The 20297-nt window shown below is 41.4% G+C and overlaps 1 protein-coding gene across 2 annotated transcripts; it reads right to left on the bottom strand.

Moving 5' to 3' along the window:
• Positions 1-1534: 1534 nt before the first annotated feature.
• Slc35g1 (solute carrier family 35 member G1) lies at positions 1535-10150 on the bottom strand. 2 transcript variants are annotated; one of them, XM_038312057.1, is made up of 3 exons: positions 9951-10150; positions 6178-6358; positions 1535-4358 (listed from the first exon to the last, which is right to left on the bottom strand). In XM_038312057.1, exons 1-3 carry the CDS (start codon positions 10135-10137, stop codon positions 3620-3622), a joined length of 1107 nt encoding a protein of 368 aa, XP_038167985.1. In that variant the 5' UTR covers positions 10138-10150; the 3' UTR covers positions 1535-3619. The 2 variants fall into 2 exon arrangements, with proteins under 2 accessions (XP_038167985.1, XP_038167991.1); XM_038312063.1 differs by having other exon boundaries at positions 6178-6355.
• Between the last annotated feature and the right edge of the window lie 10147 nt (positions 10151-20297).

Raw genomic sequence — 20297 nt, 5'->3', positions numbered from 1 at the left:
TGGAGGGTAAGGCCGATTTCCCAAATCAGAGTCAAACATCATTCTCACTGGGGACAAGCACTAACGCCAGCTGGGAAAATGGTCAAACCTATGCACAAGGTAAGAGAAGCAGTGACCCTCAGCAGCCCTCTGTGGGCAGCTCTGTCTCAACAGAAAAGGTGCCCATCCACTCAAGTCTGTGCTTACAAAAGGGGCTGATGGAAGTTTGCATTCTGAGGCATTTGTACCTGTACTCCTTCTCCTTAGCAGGAAGGGCCCAGAGGAGACACCATTTTGGAGAGTAATTATTTAATTAATTATTTAATTAAGTCTTAACCACAGCTTAACACGTAGGCTTTTGTGTTTCTTGTCTGGCCTATGGTCTATGCCACTCACCAGTTAGAAGGATTTGGAAAATAATATTCTGTTTACCAAATGAGGATAGCCCAAGTACACTGCTTGTCTCACTGCAAAGTAACAAAATGACACCCAGCCTCAGATGCCCAACCCAGTTCTTTGTCCCCTTCTCCAAAGGGATTAAAAAGAATGAGAGGCTGCAGGCAGTGGAATAATCAGAAGTCCTAGCTCACCCACTGAGGCTAAGAAACCTCTGAGGACATGCTAAGACTATAAGGAAGCAGGGGAACGGATACTTCTGGCAAATTTGAGTTAATAGAAAGACTGACCCATGTATCTTGTGCTGGGATGTGGGAAAGCAGTATGAAGAGGGGAGAAGGGCCAGATGGGCATGGCAGTGTGAACCACCGGTCACCACAGCGGCTTTCTAAGAACTGGAGCGATAACAGCAGGGCCTCAGGAAGGCTGTCCTGCCTTGACTCCTGGATCAAGGTCAAAGTCTCAAGTAGGTAGCTTGGTTAGATACAGTTATATGAATTCAGGTGTAACGACTAGGTAGGTAGCAGTGGACGTGGTGAGGGCAGAATGAATTCCCAGCACAGCAAGAGGACACCACAGGACTAGCAAACTATCTAAAGACAGCAAAGCTCCAAGCTGCTAAGTTCTGGGGGTCTAGAAAAATGAAGGTCTCTGGACCAATTACTATCTCCTTTTTAAAAATTTTTTTAATTGACACTTCCTCTTCAGAAAAGCACAGGCCTCCAAGAGACAGTCAAATGGACAAGACACAAAAAGACAAGCAAAAGCCCTCTTATGAGGGGTGGACAAGGCAACCCAGTAGGAGGAACAGAACCCCCAAGAGCAGGCAAGAGGGTCAGAGATTCACCCACTCACACTGTTAGGGGTCCCACGAAAAGAGCAGGCTATCACCCACAACATATATGCTGAAGACCGGGTGCAGGTCCTGTGCATGCGGCTGTATTCTCTGTGAGCCCATGTGAGCCCTGCTTAGTTAACTCAGTGGGCCAGATTACTCTGTATTTTGGAGCTGTTGTATTTACTGTGTATGAGGAACAGATATAGTTAGAAATTACAGCTAAATGGCTAGAAGCCAGTCTTGTATAGAAAATAAAATTTGAAGCACCCAGTTGAGAAATGAGTAACGAGACATTTTTCTACAGTCATAAAAACCAACATATCACTTTCTTTTATAATTTTATTACTTACAAAATAAAAACAAGTTAGGAAAAATATTTTCCTTTGCAAGATATAGAAACTACAATCTTTGGAAAATACATACCCCCCCCATAACTGTTACAATACATAACGTTGTATACCACTTGAACATTGTTTAAAAATCATACCCTGTAAAGGCTGGGATAAGAAACATTGTCTCCAATGTCAGCCACATACTGTGACATTCAAGTACTTAAGATTCAGTTGAAATAAAGCATGTTTTCAAATAAGTTTATCTTTCACAATCCCAGCGACTCTTTCTTCTACTGTGTAAGTTAGTCGATGGCTCCAGGAATGTCTGACCTTCCATACGTGGAACTAAGTGAGAAGAGGCAGACATGGAGACCCAGCTACTGCAGGTCTCCATCCATCCTGTCATCCTTGTGTATGGAGCATGGCGCCCATGGGATGGTCTCTAAGGTAGTTCTAGCTCTATCTAAAAGGCTACGTTTTCCGAGCTGCTGGTATGACACGGCTGCAAATATGCGTTCCAAGAGTATGAGTCAGGCCAAGTGTGACTGAGATGACTCAGCTAAATAAATATCATCTAGGATGTCAGATGGAAAGTATTTAAAACCATCAAAGTTAAAGTTCCTCTTTGGAACGACTGGAGAAGATCCTCTTAACAGAATGTAAGCCCCAGGAACTTAGCTCCTGCCTTTGGAAGAGCTGTGGAGAGGAGACTGGCAAAGAACGCACAGCCCCTCAACTCTGCAGCTGAAGATAATAACAGAGGGTGTCTGGTAGAGCAAGACGTGGCAGCCACGATGGCTTACCATAAAGGCATCCAAAGTGACAGAGATTCGTGGTCGTGTATTCCCAACACCCTGACCGATCTCCCAAGCATTCCTCTTTCACAGGAGAGTACCAATCTGCTAATGCTCCACATTTAGAATCTGCTGTCTTCAGTTCACACTAGTGTCATGGTACAGCTTGTTGGTCTAATTACCGGTGATTATTTTTATATATGCAAGAAATTGTGAAAGTCAATCAACTGTGGATTAATAGGTCTTATCTTTTTTGTATATCACAGCATTATAAAATATCATTCCAAAATGGAAGAAGACTATAAGAGTAAGTTTAATAATAACAGACCTGTACTTTAAAGGGGCTTTTCAAATGCACCTTCTAGAACTATGGTTTTCATGAATGAAAATGGTACAATCTGGGCAATTTGATATGGCCCAACCCAGTACAATCCTGAGAAAACTATATTTGGCATCATACTATGAATTCAAAAAGTGTATGTAGAGAATCATCACACCTCACATGTAAACACCTCAGGATGGGAATGTGCACACTGGTCACACCAAGATTTCTCTCTCAGGATTTTAAGATTGGAAATCTTGGAATGTTTTAAGAAATAGTGCAATTTCAATAACACAGGAGACAATAAAAAATTCAAAATGGTAGCCAGAGTTACTCACATACCACAAAAGAGAACTGCTAACCCATGTGGCGAGCAAAGGGCTCTGTTCAGAGAGTAGATATAAAAATCCTGGCATCAAAACAAAAGGCACAAACAAAAGTTAAAAGTGTAATAATTATTGTAAGGTCCTTAAAAATAAGGCTGGTTTACTTATACTCCTAACAGTATGTAGGCACCTGTACCAAGTTTCGGCTTTGGCATCCTAAATGGAATTATCCTGCAAACAAAGGATTAACACAGAACTAATTATAGCAGCATTGTCAACATTAAGCTTCTTATCTATACTGCTAAAATAGAGTATTTCCCATCCATATCTTATCTGTGTCAAAAATAAAGTTTTAAAATTGTATTCATAAAAATTTCTAAAATTCCTCAATAAGCTATCTTCTCAAAGACACCCCAACCCCAAGAAACCAAAGCAAAAATAAAAGCTATCCAAAAATTGCTAGGTTAGACTAGCTACTCTTAATTTAAAAGATACCATATTTTTAAAAATGGTACTTTATTTATGAAATTTATTAAATATAATCATTGAATAATGCAGATTTTTCAGGTATGTAAGATGTCTGATCTGGGTAATGGCATATTTAAAAAAATATAGATTTCAACAGTGACATTTCATTTGGAACTTTGGATCCATCTACGAATGGTTGATCCAGTAGTACTGGCTACCACACAGAGAGCCCCACCCACTGTCCACCAGGTTGGCATATTATTAAAGAAAGCAATCTGAAAGATAAAAGCAAAGACTACATCCATTGTCTTCATTATTGCTACGGGTCCTGCTTTTTCTACTTGCACTGCTTTAGTGATAAATATCTGACCCCCCAAGCCTAGGAGTCCAATGAGTATGAGAAACAGCCTGTCCAGCCCACAGTAAGGGAGACTCCACCCTCCTATGGCAAAGAGGATGATGATGCATTCAAGAAGGCCAAGTATGACATAATACCAAATGCTCAGGAAGTAGTCCACGGATTTTCCCATTTTTCTTAAGATAACCAGAGTCATTGCAGACAGCACGGCATGTCCAATTGCGGCAAATGTTCCCTTAATGTGATCTGAATAGTTTTTGCTCATCCCTGAAGTGTCGGAGCCAAATAAAAATGGTGGTCTGACGATAAGGATCACTCCGACGAATGCGAACAACGTGAAGAAAGCATCCCAAAGGCTATACTTTTCCTTGAGAAATATCCAAGCAAATATTGCCGTAAACATTGGACAGCTAAACGCAATAACTGTGGCGTCTGCGAGGGACGTCGTCTGGAAAGCATAGTACATAAGGATCATGGCACTGGAACCAAAGATCCCTCTGAGAAGGAGGAAAAGCCGCTGACCTTTGGGTCCTATGAACCCAGTTCTGCAAATTTAAATGAAAAAAAAATGCATTTTAAATGAACTTGGCATTGTTTTTAGATCACAATGTTTAATCAGACATTATTGTAAAAGTACACTTCACTAAAAATAAGGGAGTAATACTAAATTCTACCTAGTATTGAATAGTAAGAATCCTTTACAATATTTTTCTAGTTATAGAAATGATGGCTCAAAATGTTCATAGCAGGAGCAAAAAGCGAACACAGAACCTCATAAACAGCATGATAAAAGTCAGCAAATATAGATAATTGTTTTCTCATGTATATTCTAGCAAAAAATAAAGATTAAAAGGGCAAGATGTTAAGAGACATTATATTCTAGTAGTAGAATCACATAATATAATCCAAATTTTCCATGATATTTTATAATAAACATAATTTTAAGATTTTGTAGTACTACATGAGGAAGCTTAATCCTGGCTTACACACACTCAGCCACATCAATTCTTCTATAAAAGCTGAGCAAGGCTAGAATGTAGTCACTGAATATGAGGCAACTTCTTGCTGTCCTTACGAGTTAAAATATACTGAAAAAAACAAAAGCCATGGTTCGATCCATAAAATGAGTGCTATATTGTCTCCAATTAAACACTCAGAATCTACTCTGATAGTTCCTAGCTAGATACAACTCCCTAACGCATGCTAGAGCAGGCTTCATCCAGGTAAACATGAACATCTATGTATCTAGCGTCAGAACAAATCTGGCCCATACATGTGTAGAAAAGCTGTACATGTTCCATGACCATGAACACAAAATTAAAACAGATTAGGGCCAAAGATTTTCAGAACTCTTTCTAGCTCTGAATACTTTTATCAAGAACTGGAGAATATGGTTGCTAACCTCAGTGCTGTCACGTCCTTTAGAAAGGCTCTAGCTCATCATTATTTCTGGAAGCACTCCGGCTTATACATTCGCAGAATTTCACTTTCTAACCAGTTTCTCAGGATACAGAATGGCACTATTCTAAATGGATCTGTATCATGGCACGGATGCAAGGAGGCACTGGAGGCAGGCAATGGAAGCTTGACTTGAGGTTTAAGCATCTTCAGCTCCCAAACAAATAGCCAGGTAGCCACTCGGGGCCCAATTAGTCTCCTCCCAGGGTCCAAAGTACATAAAAGTATGTGTAAGTTACAAAGGAGAGGGAGCACATGTAATTTCAGTCCTACGGAGACAGACAGAGTCTACACAGAAGAAAAGGGATCAAGTAAGGAGGCAGAGTAGAGAAGGGACAGTAAACAGTACCTATATGCTGAAGTCTCTAGAAAGTACTCTAACCAAGAATAACTCTTATCTGACCCTTGCAACCCGCTCTGACCACAGCCCTGAGAGCATCACTCCCTCCAGTTTGTAGGGAAAGAAACTGAATACCAAAGTAGTCAAAGATCTTGCTCAAGGCCTTACCGCCACCCCCGTTAAGGCTGCCATCTGACTGGCATGACCTGGCAGGGCAGTCTGTCCCACTGGGAGAACCCTGATGCTATGTAGCTCCTAGCATTTACTTTGTAATCTTCAAAATACCAGTTATGCCAAAGTAAAGGAAGGAGGGTGGTACACCCAGAATTTTGTTTTCAAATAGAGAGGGTAAACAACTACAAGTCACCCTTCTCCTTTGATGGGCACGTGGTATGTGCTTACGGTAGGATCGTCTGTGAGTAGATCCTGAGATCATGTCATTAATCAGGGTGAAGGGGAACCGACCGGTCAATCCATGATTAACCAGTTACTACAGAAAATATACTAAGGCAGTTCAAAAAATTTACAGTTATTAACATCCTCTACTTCACTCTAAAAATACTTACTTTCTGTATATTAAGCAAGGAATAATAACTAGCAATTGGAACACACATCGAAATGCACTGATCTCTACAGCATGGACGTCTTGCACTTTCTTAACAAATATAGAGGCCACTGAGAAAAGGAAGGCGGACAGCACTGTGTAAAACAAGCCAAGTCCAGGGCAGGGTGCTTTCTTCTTGCCTTCTGAAAAAGATTAAATTCTGGTTAGTCCTTGCTCCCAAGCACGTTTCATCACATTCACTTAAGAGTGTCAAGCAACGGCTAGACGCTAAGGGAAGACCTCAGCATCCCTGCTCTTGTACCACCTTCCCTACCCATTATGAAGAATCCATAGGTGTGGGTGACAAATTAAAACTACAATGTTAAAAAAAAAAAGTCATTTCTCCCAACAAAAGATGGATTCCTTTCGGCTCACTAAGAATCACCCCTCACTTTACAAGCCAAGGAAATCTTGCTAAGGCGGTGAGAGGGATCTCTAAGAAACACTTGTCAAAGGGAAGTGAAAGGTCCTGCTCAGAGACAGGCCTTCCATCCTCTCCCCGTGAGCTTCCAGGAGAAAGTTTCTTTGCTGGAATTCAGTTTACAACTGCTTATCGCGCCATGTGCTGATAACCTGACTTCTAGAAGCCTATGAGCTTATCCAGGGCTGGGACCTCTGCTCTCTTGTCTGTGCCTGGAGCACACTCAACCTGAGTAACTAAGTAAAGGAAAATATACAAGAACACCACAGAAAGACACAAGAGTCTAACATTACTGGCAAGAAGATTAAACTAGAAAGGCTGGGCTGTTGTGTAACTGTGAGCTGCTAATTTTGCCCCGTCTTAACTTGTTCCTGCCTTAATCTGAACCAAGAAATTTGTACTTTCTGCAGGTCTTCAATTGTTTAATTTATTACTGACATCTTGCGTAGCATTAGAGACAAGACACACACTCAGTGTACAGACACACACTATGCTCCCCTAATGAACACTAAAAAGTGGGAGTAATAAGGAAAACAATTGACTCTTGTCAATTAAGTGTCTGTTGGAGACACAAAACCTGTGGACACTGCAATTTACTTTGAACTTGGTCAGCCACTCCACTCTAAGAATGTACAAAGTGTTACTCAGCTATGGAACATTATTGCATAATTATGTGCTCTTTTTTTAAATGCCCTTCCCTGATAAATGATACACGGGGCAATATATTTCAACATCTTCACATCAGATACCTTTGTCCACACGGGACTGCAAATCATGACCGAGGTACGATGACAGCTTTTTTCTAGCGACACTGTACCTGGCCTTTGCATCAGTGACACCACTGTCAGAAACTTCCCTATTTTAGGCTCACAGCTGGAGAGACTGTTTTGGAACTACTCTGGTACAGATGCTGGGACCCCTCCCCTAAGCCACCTTTACCCCTGTGCTCCAACACTGTGGGAATGAACTACAAAGAGCCACTCAGGCCTCAAGAAGGAAACTTCAGAAGACTTCCAGGCAGAAGCACCACAAAATACATGCCTTGGCTGTGGTCAGCCTGAGAGCTGGGCTTCTGAAATTACAAAATTCAGATCCAAATAAAACAAGTTTTCTCAAACGAAACCTCCACCCTTAGACAGAACAGAATGAGAAGTCCTAGGACAGAAAACATCCTTCTAGTTTATTAATCAAAGGACCCTCTCCAACCTAAACTCAGTGGCTTTCTCTCGAAGAAGCATACGAGTGTAATTTAACTTTAAAAATGGATCTATTCCTTTAAAACATTTTTTTTAAAAAAAATACTTTTTTGAGGCAGGGTCTCTCTATATAGCCCTGGCTATCCTGGAATTCACTACGTAATCGCCCACCACTGCCTCCCAAGGTGTGTGCCACCATGGCCAGCTTAAAAGCCAACAAATGTTTAAGGTTCGTGTTTTCTTATCAGGGACAGGCAGGTAACAGAAAGTTGAGCTGAACTTGACTGCTAAAGAAGGCAAGGGTGTGCTGACCTTAGTTTCTTCCTATATGGTCATTTCAATTCCCTCTGACAATGCAATAGGAGTCCACCGAGGAATTTGTTCATGTGATAAACTTCCACACTCACAATCACAGTGTGTCTAATCTCCCCAAACAAGTCAAGTTGAAGGTTTAACTATTCAAAGTAAGTGGTCACCACACAACTTCCCGAAGAAAGTAAAAACCTGTTTCACCGGCTTCTCCACACTTGGCTTTCAGCCAGTGATTTGGACCTGGCTGGGAATCACCAGAATAACTTAAAATTTCGATTTCCAGGTCCGACCCCAGAGCTTCTGGAACTTTCTAAAGACGGGCTCAGAGATCCGGTGATGCACTGGGGTGCTCACTCCAGCAGCGTGAGGCACAAGGCTAAGGTGACATCTCTCCCTTTAGTAAAAGATCTGCAGTGTTCTGAGGACAGCAAACAGGTTATCTGGACAGCTGTAAACTGCCCGCTAAGGTTATCCAGTTCCAACCTAAATTTGAAGGGGAGTTTTGTTAAGAAACCACTTAGACAAGTCTCAAAGCCAGGAGAGGTGTTGAATGCCCTTAATCTCAGCCCTCAAGGAGGAGTAGGCAGGAGGACTGAGTGTGAGCCAACCTGAACTGGAGACCCTGTCTTTAAAAAAAAAAAATCAAGAGTCTAAAATGAGCCAGTCAATAGTCCAATGCCAACAGTATACTGGTTTCTAATACACATTTTTTTTTCTCAAAAATAACTGTTAAGAACTTGCCTTGACATTGAAAGACAAGATTCTTGATCATTCACACAGGTTTGACATTTTGCCATCTGCTGCCTCTGCCTGAGTCTACAGACCCCCTCATTAATGGGGAACTAAAGAGTTTGTGCAAGGCCCAGTTCCACATTAAGCCAAAATGACATTCAGCCAGAGGGTGATAAGGTGAGAAACTGACGTTGTCATGAGCTGCCTGTCATGGTCCAGTCTTGTCGTGAGCTGCCCATCTGGATAGCCCAGTACGGGGTAACCCTCTTCTGGAGCCAAAGCCCATGCAAACATAATCAGAAATCTGATCACTTCTCTTTGGTTTAAGGATAGAAAAGTAGCAACAATCATCTTCCTAGGACTTTCTAAACTCAGAAAAGCACATGGAAGAAGGCAGGAAAACTGGTGGGTCAAGAGGCATGGAGCCCCGGGGCATATTCTCTGTTAGGATGGGGAAAGGTGTTAACTTGGTTCTAAAAGATCTCCTCCGGGATTGCTTCTAGAAAGCTACGGAAGTGGAAAGGGCCCTAGGTGGAATCTCTGGCAAATGCACGGCCCCACCTAGGACTGTCTGGACCTGCCCTACCCAGACCTTAGCAGATGGAAGTAGGGGTGAGACCCAACCCAGAAGCCCTCATCTTCCACGACCTCACTTTACCCCTTCGCAATAGGAGTTTGAACAAAAGTCAAGGGCTCTTCATGGGGCTTCTAACAAGGCGTACCTTGTTTTAAGCCTACAGTTTAAAATCCTCCTATCCCAAAAAGCTTGAGGGCTAGTGGTCCGCTCAACTCTCCTGATGCTGAGATTCCAGGACAAACACTTAAAGAATCCGTATCTTTCCAACTTGGTTCTGGAAGATCAGTTTACCCCTATGATGAGGGTTTTAGGTCGGTTTCCTCCCAGGTCTCTGCCTGCCCCTTTCGGTGACCTTTCACCTCTGACTACCACTGGACCGCGAGGGCCTGCCCTCGTCACCAATTTGGGGTTGCGAACACTTGGAAACTTTCTGGGTCCGCGGTCCCGCGGATGCGCGGAGAACCCGGCCCGCCTGGCCCCGTCAGCCCCGCACTCACCCGGCTCCCCGGACGAGCCGCACACCCAGGCTCCGCACGGCCAACACCTGCCGCGGCCGGGGGCGTCCGCCGCCTCGACGTCCGCATGCTCCTCGCCGGGAGACGCGGGGTCCGCGAGCCGCACCTCCGGCTCGCTCAGCTCCACCGCGTCGGCTGCGAGCTCCGCCGCACTCTCCGGGGGCTCCATCCCGCAGCCCGCGCTCTCCCCGCAGCCGCGCGCCGTCTGGCGCCCGCAGCCGCCGCCGGGCCGCTCGGCTCTTCCGGCCCCCGGCGCGCCGGTGCGTGTGCGCGTGCGCCCGCTCCCGGCTCCGCGCGCCTGTCCTCCGCTGCCCTCCCGCCCCCGGGGAGCCACCCGCCTGCACTCGGGCACTCGGGCTGCGCTGGCCACAGCTGGCCGGGCGACGGTCCCTCCTGGGCAGTCCGGCGAGACCGCACACTGGTCCTCCTCTGTCTTCCAAGGCACAGGGAGGGACGCTGGCTTCTCAGCTCTGGCGCCTCGGGTCCTGGGGCCTTCTGCTGCTTCAGAGAGACTTTGTGTTTGAACTGGGCGTGGTGGCACACGCCCTTAATCCCCGGCGTTTGGGGGGACAGAAGCCTGTGGATATTTGTGGGTTCAAAGCCAGCCAAGGCTACATAGTGAGACGCTGTTTCTAAATAAATGAATAAAATGAAAGTTAAAAAGACCGCATGTCTATTTATTGGTGTGGGGCATCTTGTGATACACCGAGGACTTCAAAATATTATGTCAGTTTTTAAACATACTGCCACCTGACCAAGAAGGGTAGAATTTAAGTAATAATCACAGAGAAACATAAGTTGAAAGGACAGGTTTTTAAAAATTGCAGGGCAGCAGTGCGTGGTGCCATGTGCGTTTAGCCCCAGCTCTTGGGAGACACAGGCAGGAGGATCTGAGTTCGACACCAGTCTGATCTAAAGAGTGAGTTCCAGGACAGCCAGGGCTACACAGAAAAACCCTGTCTCCAAAAACACCAAACCAAACAAACAAAAACTTCAGGGCAACGGGAGTTGTTTCAACAAACTGACGCGGGTAGCTGTCTCCATTCTGTTAGAAGTAAAGTTATGAATGGCAAAAAAAGAGACCATGCCAACTGAAGGGTCTGAGCAAGGTAAAGTTTACTTTTGGATAGAGCAAGGCAAGGTTTACTTTTGATTAAGAGGATGGTGCACTTGGAAGATGGAACGCATACAGACAGAAAGCAGATTTATTTTTTTTAATTCCCTCTCAGATGGGACTGTGTCTTTCCCCCATTGGCTGGGGTCAGAACTCACCGTCTTATTCAATAGCTGGTCTTTAAAAATTCAGCACTCAGGAAATGAAGGAGGAAGACTAACTGGGACACTGATCCTTGGTCATCCCATTCCTGCCTTACAGCCACGGGCCTTCCTGTAAAGAAAGGTCTTACTGGGTGATAAAAAGGATTAAAACATTTGCATAAAAGTCTTACAAGATGGAGGAAATAATAAGACTTTAATTCCTTCTCCTAAACACATTTAATATTTTTTACAAATCCTTCCTCTTTAAGCCTGAGTTAGGCCCCCATTTCACGAATTATAATTGGTCTTAATAATCAAAGCTTGGAGTCAGATATTGGGTTAAATGCTGAAAGATCAGAGAGACAAAGGAGCAAGCCTCTTACCTTGCTAACTCCTCACCTGAAAAGAGCCAACCTTCTGTCTCCTCCTGCTTTATATTCCTCTCTCTGCCCAGCCATATGGCTGTACAGACCTCCAGACCTCTATGGTTAACTAGTGGCTAGCTCTGCCCTCTGATCTTCAAGCAAGTTTTATTTATTAGAGTACAAACGTGATATCACCACATTTCCCCCTTTTTTTGTCTAAAATACAAAGGAAGATTATAACTAACATAAGAAATACTGTATACAATAAGTACAATGACTATATACAATATTTACATGCAATAAATACATCAACAATGTCTAGTCCATTAGGGATTGACAAATACAGAGCAAACACTCCACATCTATCCTATCTTGGTGAGTCCAAAAGGTTATACCTAATTCACTTTCTATTCTAACTTGCGTTTTCAGAATTATCTTTTAATGTCTCTCAACCTTATACACTTTATACCTCTTCAGTGAATTTCTTTGCTGAATCTGGTAACAAGAAAAACTGCAACTATAAAGTCTTCAACTCTATCAGAGACCCAAGAAGGAAAGAATATTACCTGAGTAAGCAGGAAATGCAACCAAGTGACTTCCAAAAAATGTGAGAAATGACAGAAACAGCTGGCTGCCTGGACAGTCACCCAAGGTTCCTCAGCAACGTTGGGGCATCCCTTTTCAGCCTACAGGCCTAGCATATCTGAAAGACTTTTCTGTGAAGCAGGATATTCTGAAAGGCTGTCCTTCCTTGTCTTGGGAAAGTTTGGCAGTTCTTTCTTTTGTGTCCTGCTTGTTTGGTTTGGACACCATGTTGTCAGCAGTTGAAGCAGGAACATTTTCTTGCCCAGTGGCTAACTTTGCTACAAAGAAATTAAACACAATACAGAGTTTCTTTGTTGCCCATCATCTTCTCCACAGTAGATTGATGCTGCCAGGAGTGGACATGTCTCATTGTCTTAACAACAAAAAAAGAGCCTACATAACTGAAACATTTTAAATGCTATATTCTGCAGATCTCTGAAGTTTTTGAGGATGACCTGTCTATCTAAAATATATCTCTGTTTGACCTTGAAAAATACCTAATATGACTATAAATTCAATTGTAATAGATGACTAATTACTGACCTGCATTTTCTTATTATCCTAAAAAGTTGGTAATAATCTTTAAGGTCTAGAAATTTGCATTACATTGTTAAATGAACTGTATAGGTACATCACCTCAAATAATGTATGTACAGTATGTTCTAACAAAAATAATCTTAAATTTGTATCAATATAAAAATCAATATAATATAAAATATTTAAAACTAGTAGTTGCTTTTTGATTTAAAGGTAGATTCAATAATCTACCTTTTATCCTACCTTCTATATTCCCCCTTTTTCTTTTCAGAGTAGACTCAATAATCTACCTTTATATCCTATCATATCTATATCCCTCTTTTTTCTTTTCAAAACAAGAACCTTGAATCTAAACTTCTTTGTTCAGCTTTTTTCCTGGCTATTACCAATAACAACTTGTAACCAAACCCCCTAAACAATGACAAATACTCATAACCGAATGAAAGACCAAAAACCACCACCCCACCTCTTGGGAATGTGGTTATCATAGTCTTAAATTTACTTCCTGCTCTCTGGGGATGATATCATCTTTAGGGGATCCTGAAAAGAAAAATTTGGGTTAATTGTCAAGTCCTGGGAGAGGTAGCTATATCATTTGTTGTCCAGTCTCTGTGTAATGGGAAAGTTCAGGACTTATCTCAAGTCCTAGCTAGAGTAGTCTGTGAGGCTGGATCATCTCAGCTAACCACCTAGGGATTGTTCTGAGCAGTTTGTAGTCTAAAGCTGACCTGTCAGCTGAGTGGTGTTATCATAGTGCCAGTGGAATTGTCATTGTGGGGCCCCATCCTCCTTTTGGAGACTTCAAAAGTCTCTGCTAGGACTGGTCATGATTCACTGCAGAAAATTTAAGTATTTAAAATATCATATGCAGCAGATCTCAAAAAAGGTTAAAGGACTATACTTCGTTATGTACACCCAGAGTATAAAAACTTAATTCCTAGTTACCTGTAGAGACTCAAACCTGAGATCATGTACAGGAAGCTAGATCAAGCCTTTTCCTAGAATTATTTAGTACTCTATATGACCATTAATATCATGACAAAAGTTTAAAAAATGTATATGTTAATCTTACAATTTTTGAGATAATATTTAGATATTAAGAAAAGCCTTAAAGAATCAAAATAAAGCCAAATGATTATGAGATTAGTGGCAATATAATGGTCTCTACACTTTGGTTTTTCTTCTGTCCCATATCAGGTGGCTCTTCTGACATGAGACAGAGATTTTGGATTTTAGTTTAACAAGCATTCTTGGGTTTAGAGAAGGAGAGAACCACACTCCAACTCAAAAGCCAGTTTTAATTTTTAATTAGACTGAGACTACAAAATGAGCACTTGCATTATGTGTCTGTAGAGAACAGCAGAAACAAACATTTGGGAAGATTTATGAAATTTTATTCTGTTGGAAATGTGATATTTCAATGGGCCAATTTACTCTTTTTCTTGAGACATTATCTTCAGATGATTCATCTATTTTCTTTAGATGGCTCATTTATTCAGCAGTCTTCAGCTCCCTTAGGTGAATGCCTTCATTCTCCTGAAAAGACAAAAATAATGCCCATCCCCAACACTAATTGTGGGGATGCTCTCTTATGGCAAGTTATATCTGATCAAATGAAAAGCATTTGTTAGTTTTATAGGTTGGTTTAGATTAAACATTTATGCTATTTGATGAACTAACATCTTTTCTAATTAAGAGGTCTCTCTTTTGTTCATATTGAGCTTTTATCAATTTTAATGGTATCCATAGCTTTTCTTCTCTTTAATTTTGGTCTTTGTTCATTTATAAAAGTTTGCCAAAATATTTACTTTACTGTTTCTCCTAAATTTTATGTTCACTCTTCTATAGCTTTTCTATCATCCTGAACGAATGATTTTTTAAACTAGGCATTAGGTTCTTTAATTGCTCTGGGAAGGACTTTCCTTCATAGTTATAAGAAATGACTAAACCAAATTTGGCATGGGGGCTTGTGAGAGGCCCCTCAAGGAGTTTTCCAATGGCAAAGATCTACCTTGACTGTCCCTTGATCTACATTCATTAGTACAATGCCTTCCTTTGCCATACCTTCTGCATAATCCAGAAGGAAAGGGCATTCTATTTGAATTATGCTTAGAAAAAAACATTGTTTCTAGGAATACCCTGTTTACAATCCCCTTTTAGGTGACAGTGTTTACCACAGTTGAAACACCTGACATTTCAATTTTTCTTCAAATCTCTGGAAATTGCTTCTCCTATTCAAGAATCACTATGGTCATGAGATTCAATATTGATTGTATCTCAGATTCATTTCTCCTAGGGTGCTGATCTTGCCTTTAATGGCCTAATTACCCTTTTGCATTGTATTAACATTTTCAAAAGCCAGAGATTCTAGCTTCTGAATTTGGTATCATTTTATTTACTGCTGAAGCAGTCTTTGTAAGAAATCCATGAAGGTTTCCTTTGGGCCCTGTATAACTTTAGTAAATGACTCATTTTTTTTTTTTTTTACTTTACCAATTCTGTCCCAAGCCTTCAAAGCTGCTATAAAACATAAAGCCAAGGTATGGTCATCATGTACAGATTGCCTTTGTACATTAGCATAATTTCCTTCTCCAAGAAGTTGGTCTTGGGAGATTTCCATACTTCTAGCCCTACTTTGTTGTTCAATGACCTTAGCCTCATCTTTCTATCAGGTTCTCCATTGTAACTGAGGACCAGGCTCCAAGACTGCTATAACCATGTCCATCCAGTTTTAAGGGGTAATCCTATTACAAGTTGACCGTGAGTTTAACATCTACTTCACAAAAGTTGAATTCATGCCATTGCTTCCTTGACTCTCCTTAAATCTAATATTTCCACAGAAGTCCATTCAACTCTTATATAGCCTTGGGAATATCTATCATTTGGCAGTTACTCCTGTAAGGTTACTGGATAAATTAAAGTTGATGCTTTGAAAACCTCAGGCTGTTTTCTCTCTAATCTTAAAGTACAATGCTGAGATTAGTTCCTCTGTCTGGATCTGAAGATCTCTATGATCTGTCTTAATAAGTTTTCCTAAGGCTATATCTTGGCACTCATATCAACCAACTTTTTAAAGGATAAACCAAGAATTATCAAACCAACAATAAAAATTATTCAAAATAATAATTAACATTATATCAATTCCAGTTAAATCAATTATCACTTCACTTAATAGTTCTAATTTTAAATCATCCATTGTATAATTATACAGAGACCTAACTCCTTCCATCATAGTAGTGTTTCCCATTTTTTAACATGGAAAAAAAAACTCTCTTTTTTAAAACTAATCCCCCCCCCCTTTAAGAATTCCCAGTTGTCTCACCAAGTCTGCTGACAATGCTGGTGAACTGTGAGGTGTAACATGTTTGAGCGGAGAACACAGGCAGTGCACAGCGTGGCTGAGGACAGCTGCAGTGGCGAGCATGTAGCTGTGAGCTGAGAGTGTGTGGTGGTTGCAACAACAATAGAAGCCTTGCTAACTCCTCAGCTGGAAAAAGGACTGACCTCCTGTCTCCTGCCTTATATTTCGCTCTCTGCCCAAACATATCACTTCCTGTCTGTATAGACTTCCAGACCTCTATGGTTAACTAGTGGCTAGCTTCACCCTCTGATCTTCAGGCAAGCTTTATTTGTTAGAGTACAAACAAGATATCACCACAGGCCCCCTAGTACAAAAAATTAATTAGTTTCATCAGCATGTTTTAAGGTGAGCCTGTTTGATAGGAGTGGTTCTTTGGCCAGGAGATTATTGTGGCCCTATTGGAATGTTAAATCTGCACCCAGGTCAGAGATTCTATTCTATTGACCAGAAGTTTTCCCTTAACAGGTTTCATTGCTACCCCAATGTTCCACCTCCCTAAAGAGGTAATCCTAGAATCATCTATGAACTAGATCAAAGATCAGAGCTCCCCAAACACTTGGGCATCTTTGGCTTCTGGCAAGAATGAAGCTGCCAAGAGTCCCAGAACATTTCCAAGGCTTGTAGATAAGAAAAAGACTAGTACCAGTGTGATAAACACTGGCCTTTAACCCCAGCACTTGGGAGGCAAAGGCAGGCAGATCTCTGTGATGTCAAAGCCAGCCTTGTCTAGATGATGAGTTCCAGTACAGCCAGGGCTATGTAGAAAGACGCTGTCTTGAGAAGGAGGGGGAGAGAGAGAGAGAGAGAGAGAGAGAGAGAGAGAGAGAGAGAGAGAAGTGTGTGACTTTTCTTTCGAATCTTTTTACCCTAAATTGCCTAGCCAATTTTTACCCCCTGTTTTTATCATCCTTCCTCTCTCTGAAGAGGTAAAATTACTCTATGTTGCTATGCAATTGAGGTAATGACCAAACTGGCTTCTTTCAGCTGAATTTGGCGTATTTATTTGGCAGTTTGAGTATACCTGTTAGTATTCAGGCATCTGCCCTTAGGGTCCTAATAGGATGCACCCTTAGCTGCAGCCACTAAGAGCACCTCCTGAGCGCTTTTGCTATGTTCCCTTTTGAAAGGTGGACCTTGCCCACCTCCTCTCTCTCTCTCTCTCTCTCTCTCTCTCTCTCTCTCTCTTTCTCTCTCTCTCTCCCATCACTCTTGTTCTCAGGGATCAGTCTCTGCCCACCTCTCTGCTTCCTTCTCCGTCCCTTCTCTCTCCTCTTCCAATAAACTCTCCATTTGAGTCCCGTCACATGGTGGTGTCTCTCTTCCTACGAGGCCATTCTGAATGCCCTTTTATTCTCCCTTCTCTCTCTCCCTCCTCCCAATAAAACTCTCCATATAAGCTCTGTCTGTTCCTCCTTCCCACCAATTTTTAAAATAAACAATAACAGTACCTCTCCAGATGGCACAACTCCCAGATGTTGGAAGGAAGTCCTTGACTGGTGTCTGGAAAGGATTTTAAAATGTCCAATCAAAGCCTATGAGAATATCTTGATGAGTAATAGGTTTTTGTGCCCCCATAATAGGTTATTCCACCAATGAAGTAAGCTAGATCAAGTTGAATTGAAAAAGTGTAACAACAGATTTATTTGAGTAAAGCAAGTTCTTGACAGGTTCTCCAGTCCCAGAGACTGAAGCCAGAGAAGCCATGTGTAAACTGAGACTGCTCATTCATTTCCTGGCCACCCAGACCCAAATAATCATACAGAAACCATATTAATCACAACACTCTTTGGTCAATGATTCATGCATATTTCTAGTTAGCTCTTATATCTTAAATTAACCCATTTCTATTAATCTATGTTGTACCAGTAAGGTTCTGGCACCCCTCTCCTTCAGCAGCTACATGGTGCCTCCCTGACTGCATCTACATTCTCTCTATATCTCTGCTTGGATTTCCCACCTGGCTTTACTCTGCTAAGTCATTAGCTGAAACAACTTCATTCATTAGCAAATAAAAGTAACACATATATAGAAGGACATTCCACATCATCTCCCCCCTTTTTTTGGTTTGTCAAGACAGGGTTTCCCTGTAGTTTCTAGAGCCTGTCCTGGAACTAGCTCTTGTAGACCAGGCTGGCCTTGAACTCAGAGATCTGCCTGCCTCTGCCTCCCGAGTGCTGGGATTAATCATCTCCCCCTTTTTGTCTAAATAAAAAGGAAGGTTTTAACTTTAGTATAATAAAATTACATATAATAAAACAGCTATCAATTAAAAATTACAATTACAACACTTTATCTTCTCATTATGAGTCTAAAGTCTCATATATAATTTGTCTTTTATCATAACTCAGGAACACTGTAACTATAGCTATTTGTGTTCAACTCCATCAAAGACTCCAGAAAGATATAATATTACCTAAATAAACAGGAAGTGCATTGTAAGCAACTTCCAAAACTCTAGAATTGACAGAGACATCCTACAAGTAAAAGCGGGGAGACTTTATAGGTTGTAGGTGAGTGGTGATGACGTGTTCAACACAAACAGGGTTTCTGCCCAGGTATGGTCAAAATCTGGGTACTCTAAGCGGGGACTTGGGCAACTGACAACTTCAGGAGAGGAAGCTGCAGTAGCCACCAAGAATGCAGAAGATGGGATTTTTGTGCCTTTCCTTTGCCTGGAGATTCTCTGAGTGGGCAGGATTTGGAGAGACAAGAAGGGGCTTCTCACACCATGCAGGAGCAAGCTGGAGGTTCCAGCCAAACATCACAACCTTTTGGGGTATGTGGTTCAAATCTGTCTACTTTCTATTGGCATGGGACGACATTGGGAGGGGAAGTTGGGAGTTGGTGGGTTTGTGTGCAGCAGGAAGTATGGGTGAAGAAGTAGTCTGCTAACCACCACCCTAGAGACTGTTTGAATCCATTCCTAGAAGAGGCAGAGAAGGCAAGGTGCTAGGAGAAAAAGTAGACAGGTTATTGCCACCTGTCCTATGAATGAAGCTAACCATAGGAAGAGTAAATATTGCCATAAAGAATGAAATGGAAATGTGCTCTGTTTGGATTGTTAAAGTTCTTCAGACAATTTCTAGAGACTCAATATTAATTTCCACCAGGCCATATTCATTGATAGGGTAGCAATACTCTTTCTGCAGGAACACACAGGTTTCTGTAAAACAGCTGGAATTGATTTACATCTTGGTGTCATAGGAAAGGCTATGGCTTTGGCTTTAAAAGGCATAAACATTTTTCCTATGTCTAGAGAGCCAAAAATATGTTTTAGCCTGATGAAATTCAACTTTAAGTCTATACTTAGAAAATAACTAAAGGAAATTAAAATCCTGCGCTTGTGACAGAACAGTAAGTAGTCAGTGCTTCATCAGGCTATCAGAACTCCATTTATCAATGCGAAAACTCAGAATCACCGAAATCCCAGTGTAACAATAACATAGAAAGGGGACAGCAATCTGAAACTTCTTTATACACCTTAAATCATTTACTTATACCTTCACAACTTACATTTATACATCTCAAATCCTTATCTGTGTTTAGTGGGAAATTATGTCTAAAACCTGTTTACCCTTTACTATGAAGCCTGTGAGCAAGGCAGACCTGTCTTTATTTCCTTCAACAAGAAACTTAACTAATGAACTACCAAGTAATGGGCTCTTACAAGTTCTAACCTTTAAGACTTCTGTTTCAGGGTTCAATTAACAATGCCACAAATAGCTAAGGGGGAGGGGCTAAAACTCTGAGGGTAAAGAAATCTACTCATAATGGGAATCATCTGTCCATGTTTCTTTATTCTTTTCTATCTTTATTTTCCCTTTTTCTCTCTTGTTCTACATAGTTCTTAGTTCTACATTTTTCCTCCTTATACTATATTGTTCTCAGTTTTCCCCTTACAAACGTTCCCAGTCATATATACCCTTAAAACCAGCAATTCCTCAGCCCTAGCAGGTTCCATCACCAGAATTCTTTTGCCCCATAGAAAATCAGGTAAGGGTTCTCTCTCTCTCTCTCTCTCTCTCTCTCTCTCTCTCTCTCTCTGTGTGTGTGTGTGTGTGTGTGTGTGTGTGTGTGTGTGTTAGGCTTAACTTTGAAAACATGTATGAGAAGATAAATCTGAAGATGTCAAAGAATCTGATCCTTTATGAGGTAACTATTAATATGTATGTCATATAAGATTAGGATTTTATTTATGTCTTTATTTTATTTTATTATTTTTTA

Source organism: Arvicola amphibius, chromosome 1 (genome assembly GCF_903992535.2).
Source record: "Arvicola amphibius chromosome 1, mArvAmp1.2, whole genome shotgun sequence".
Taxonomy (NCBI): Eukaryota; Metazoa; Chordata; class Mammalia; order Rodentia; family Cricetidae; genus Arvicola; species Arvicola amphibius.
Note: the sequence above shows the minus strand (reverse complement) of the source record. Positions and strands in the feature narration are given on the sequence as shown.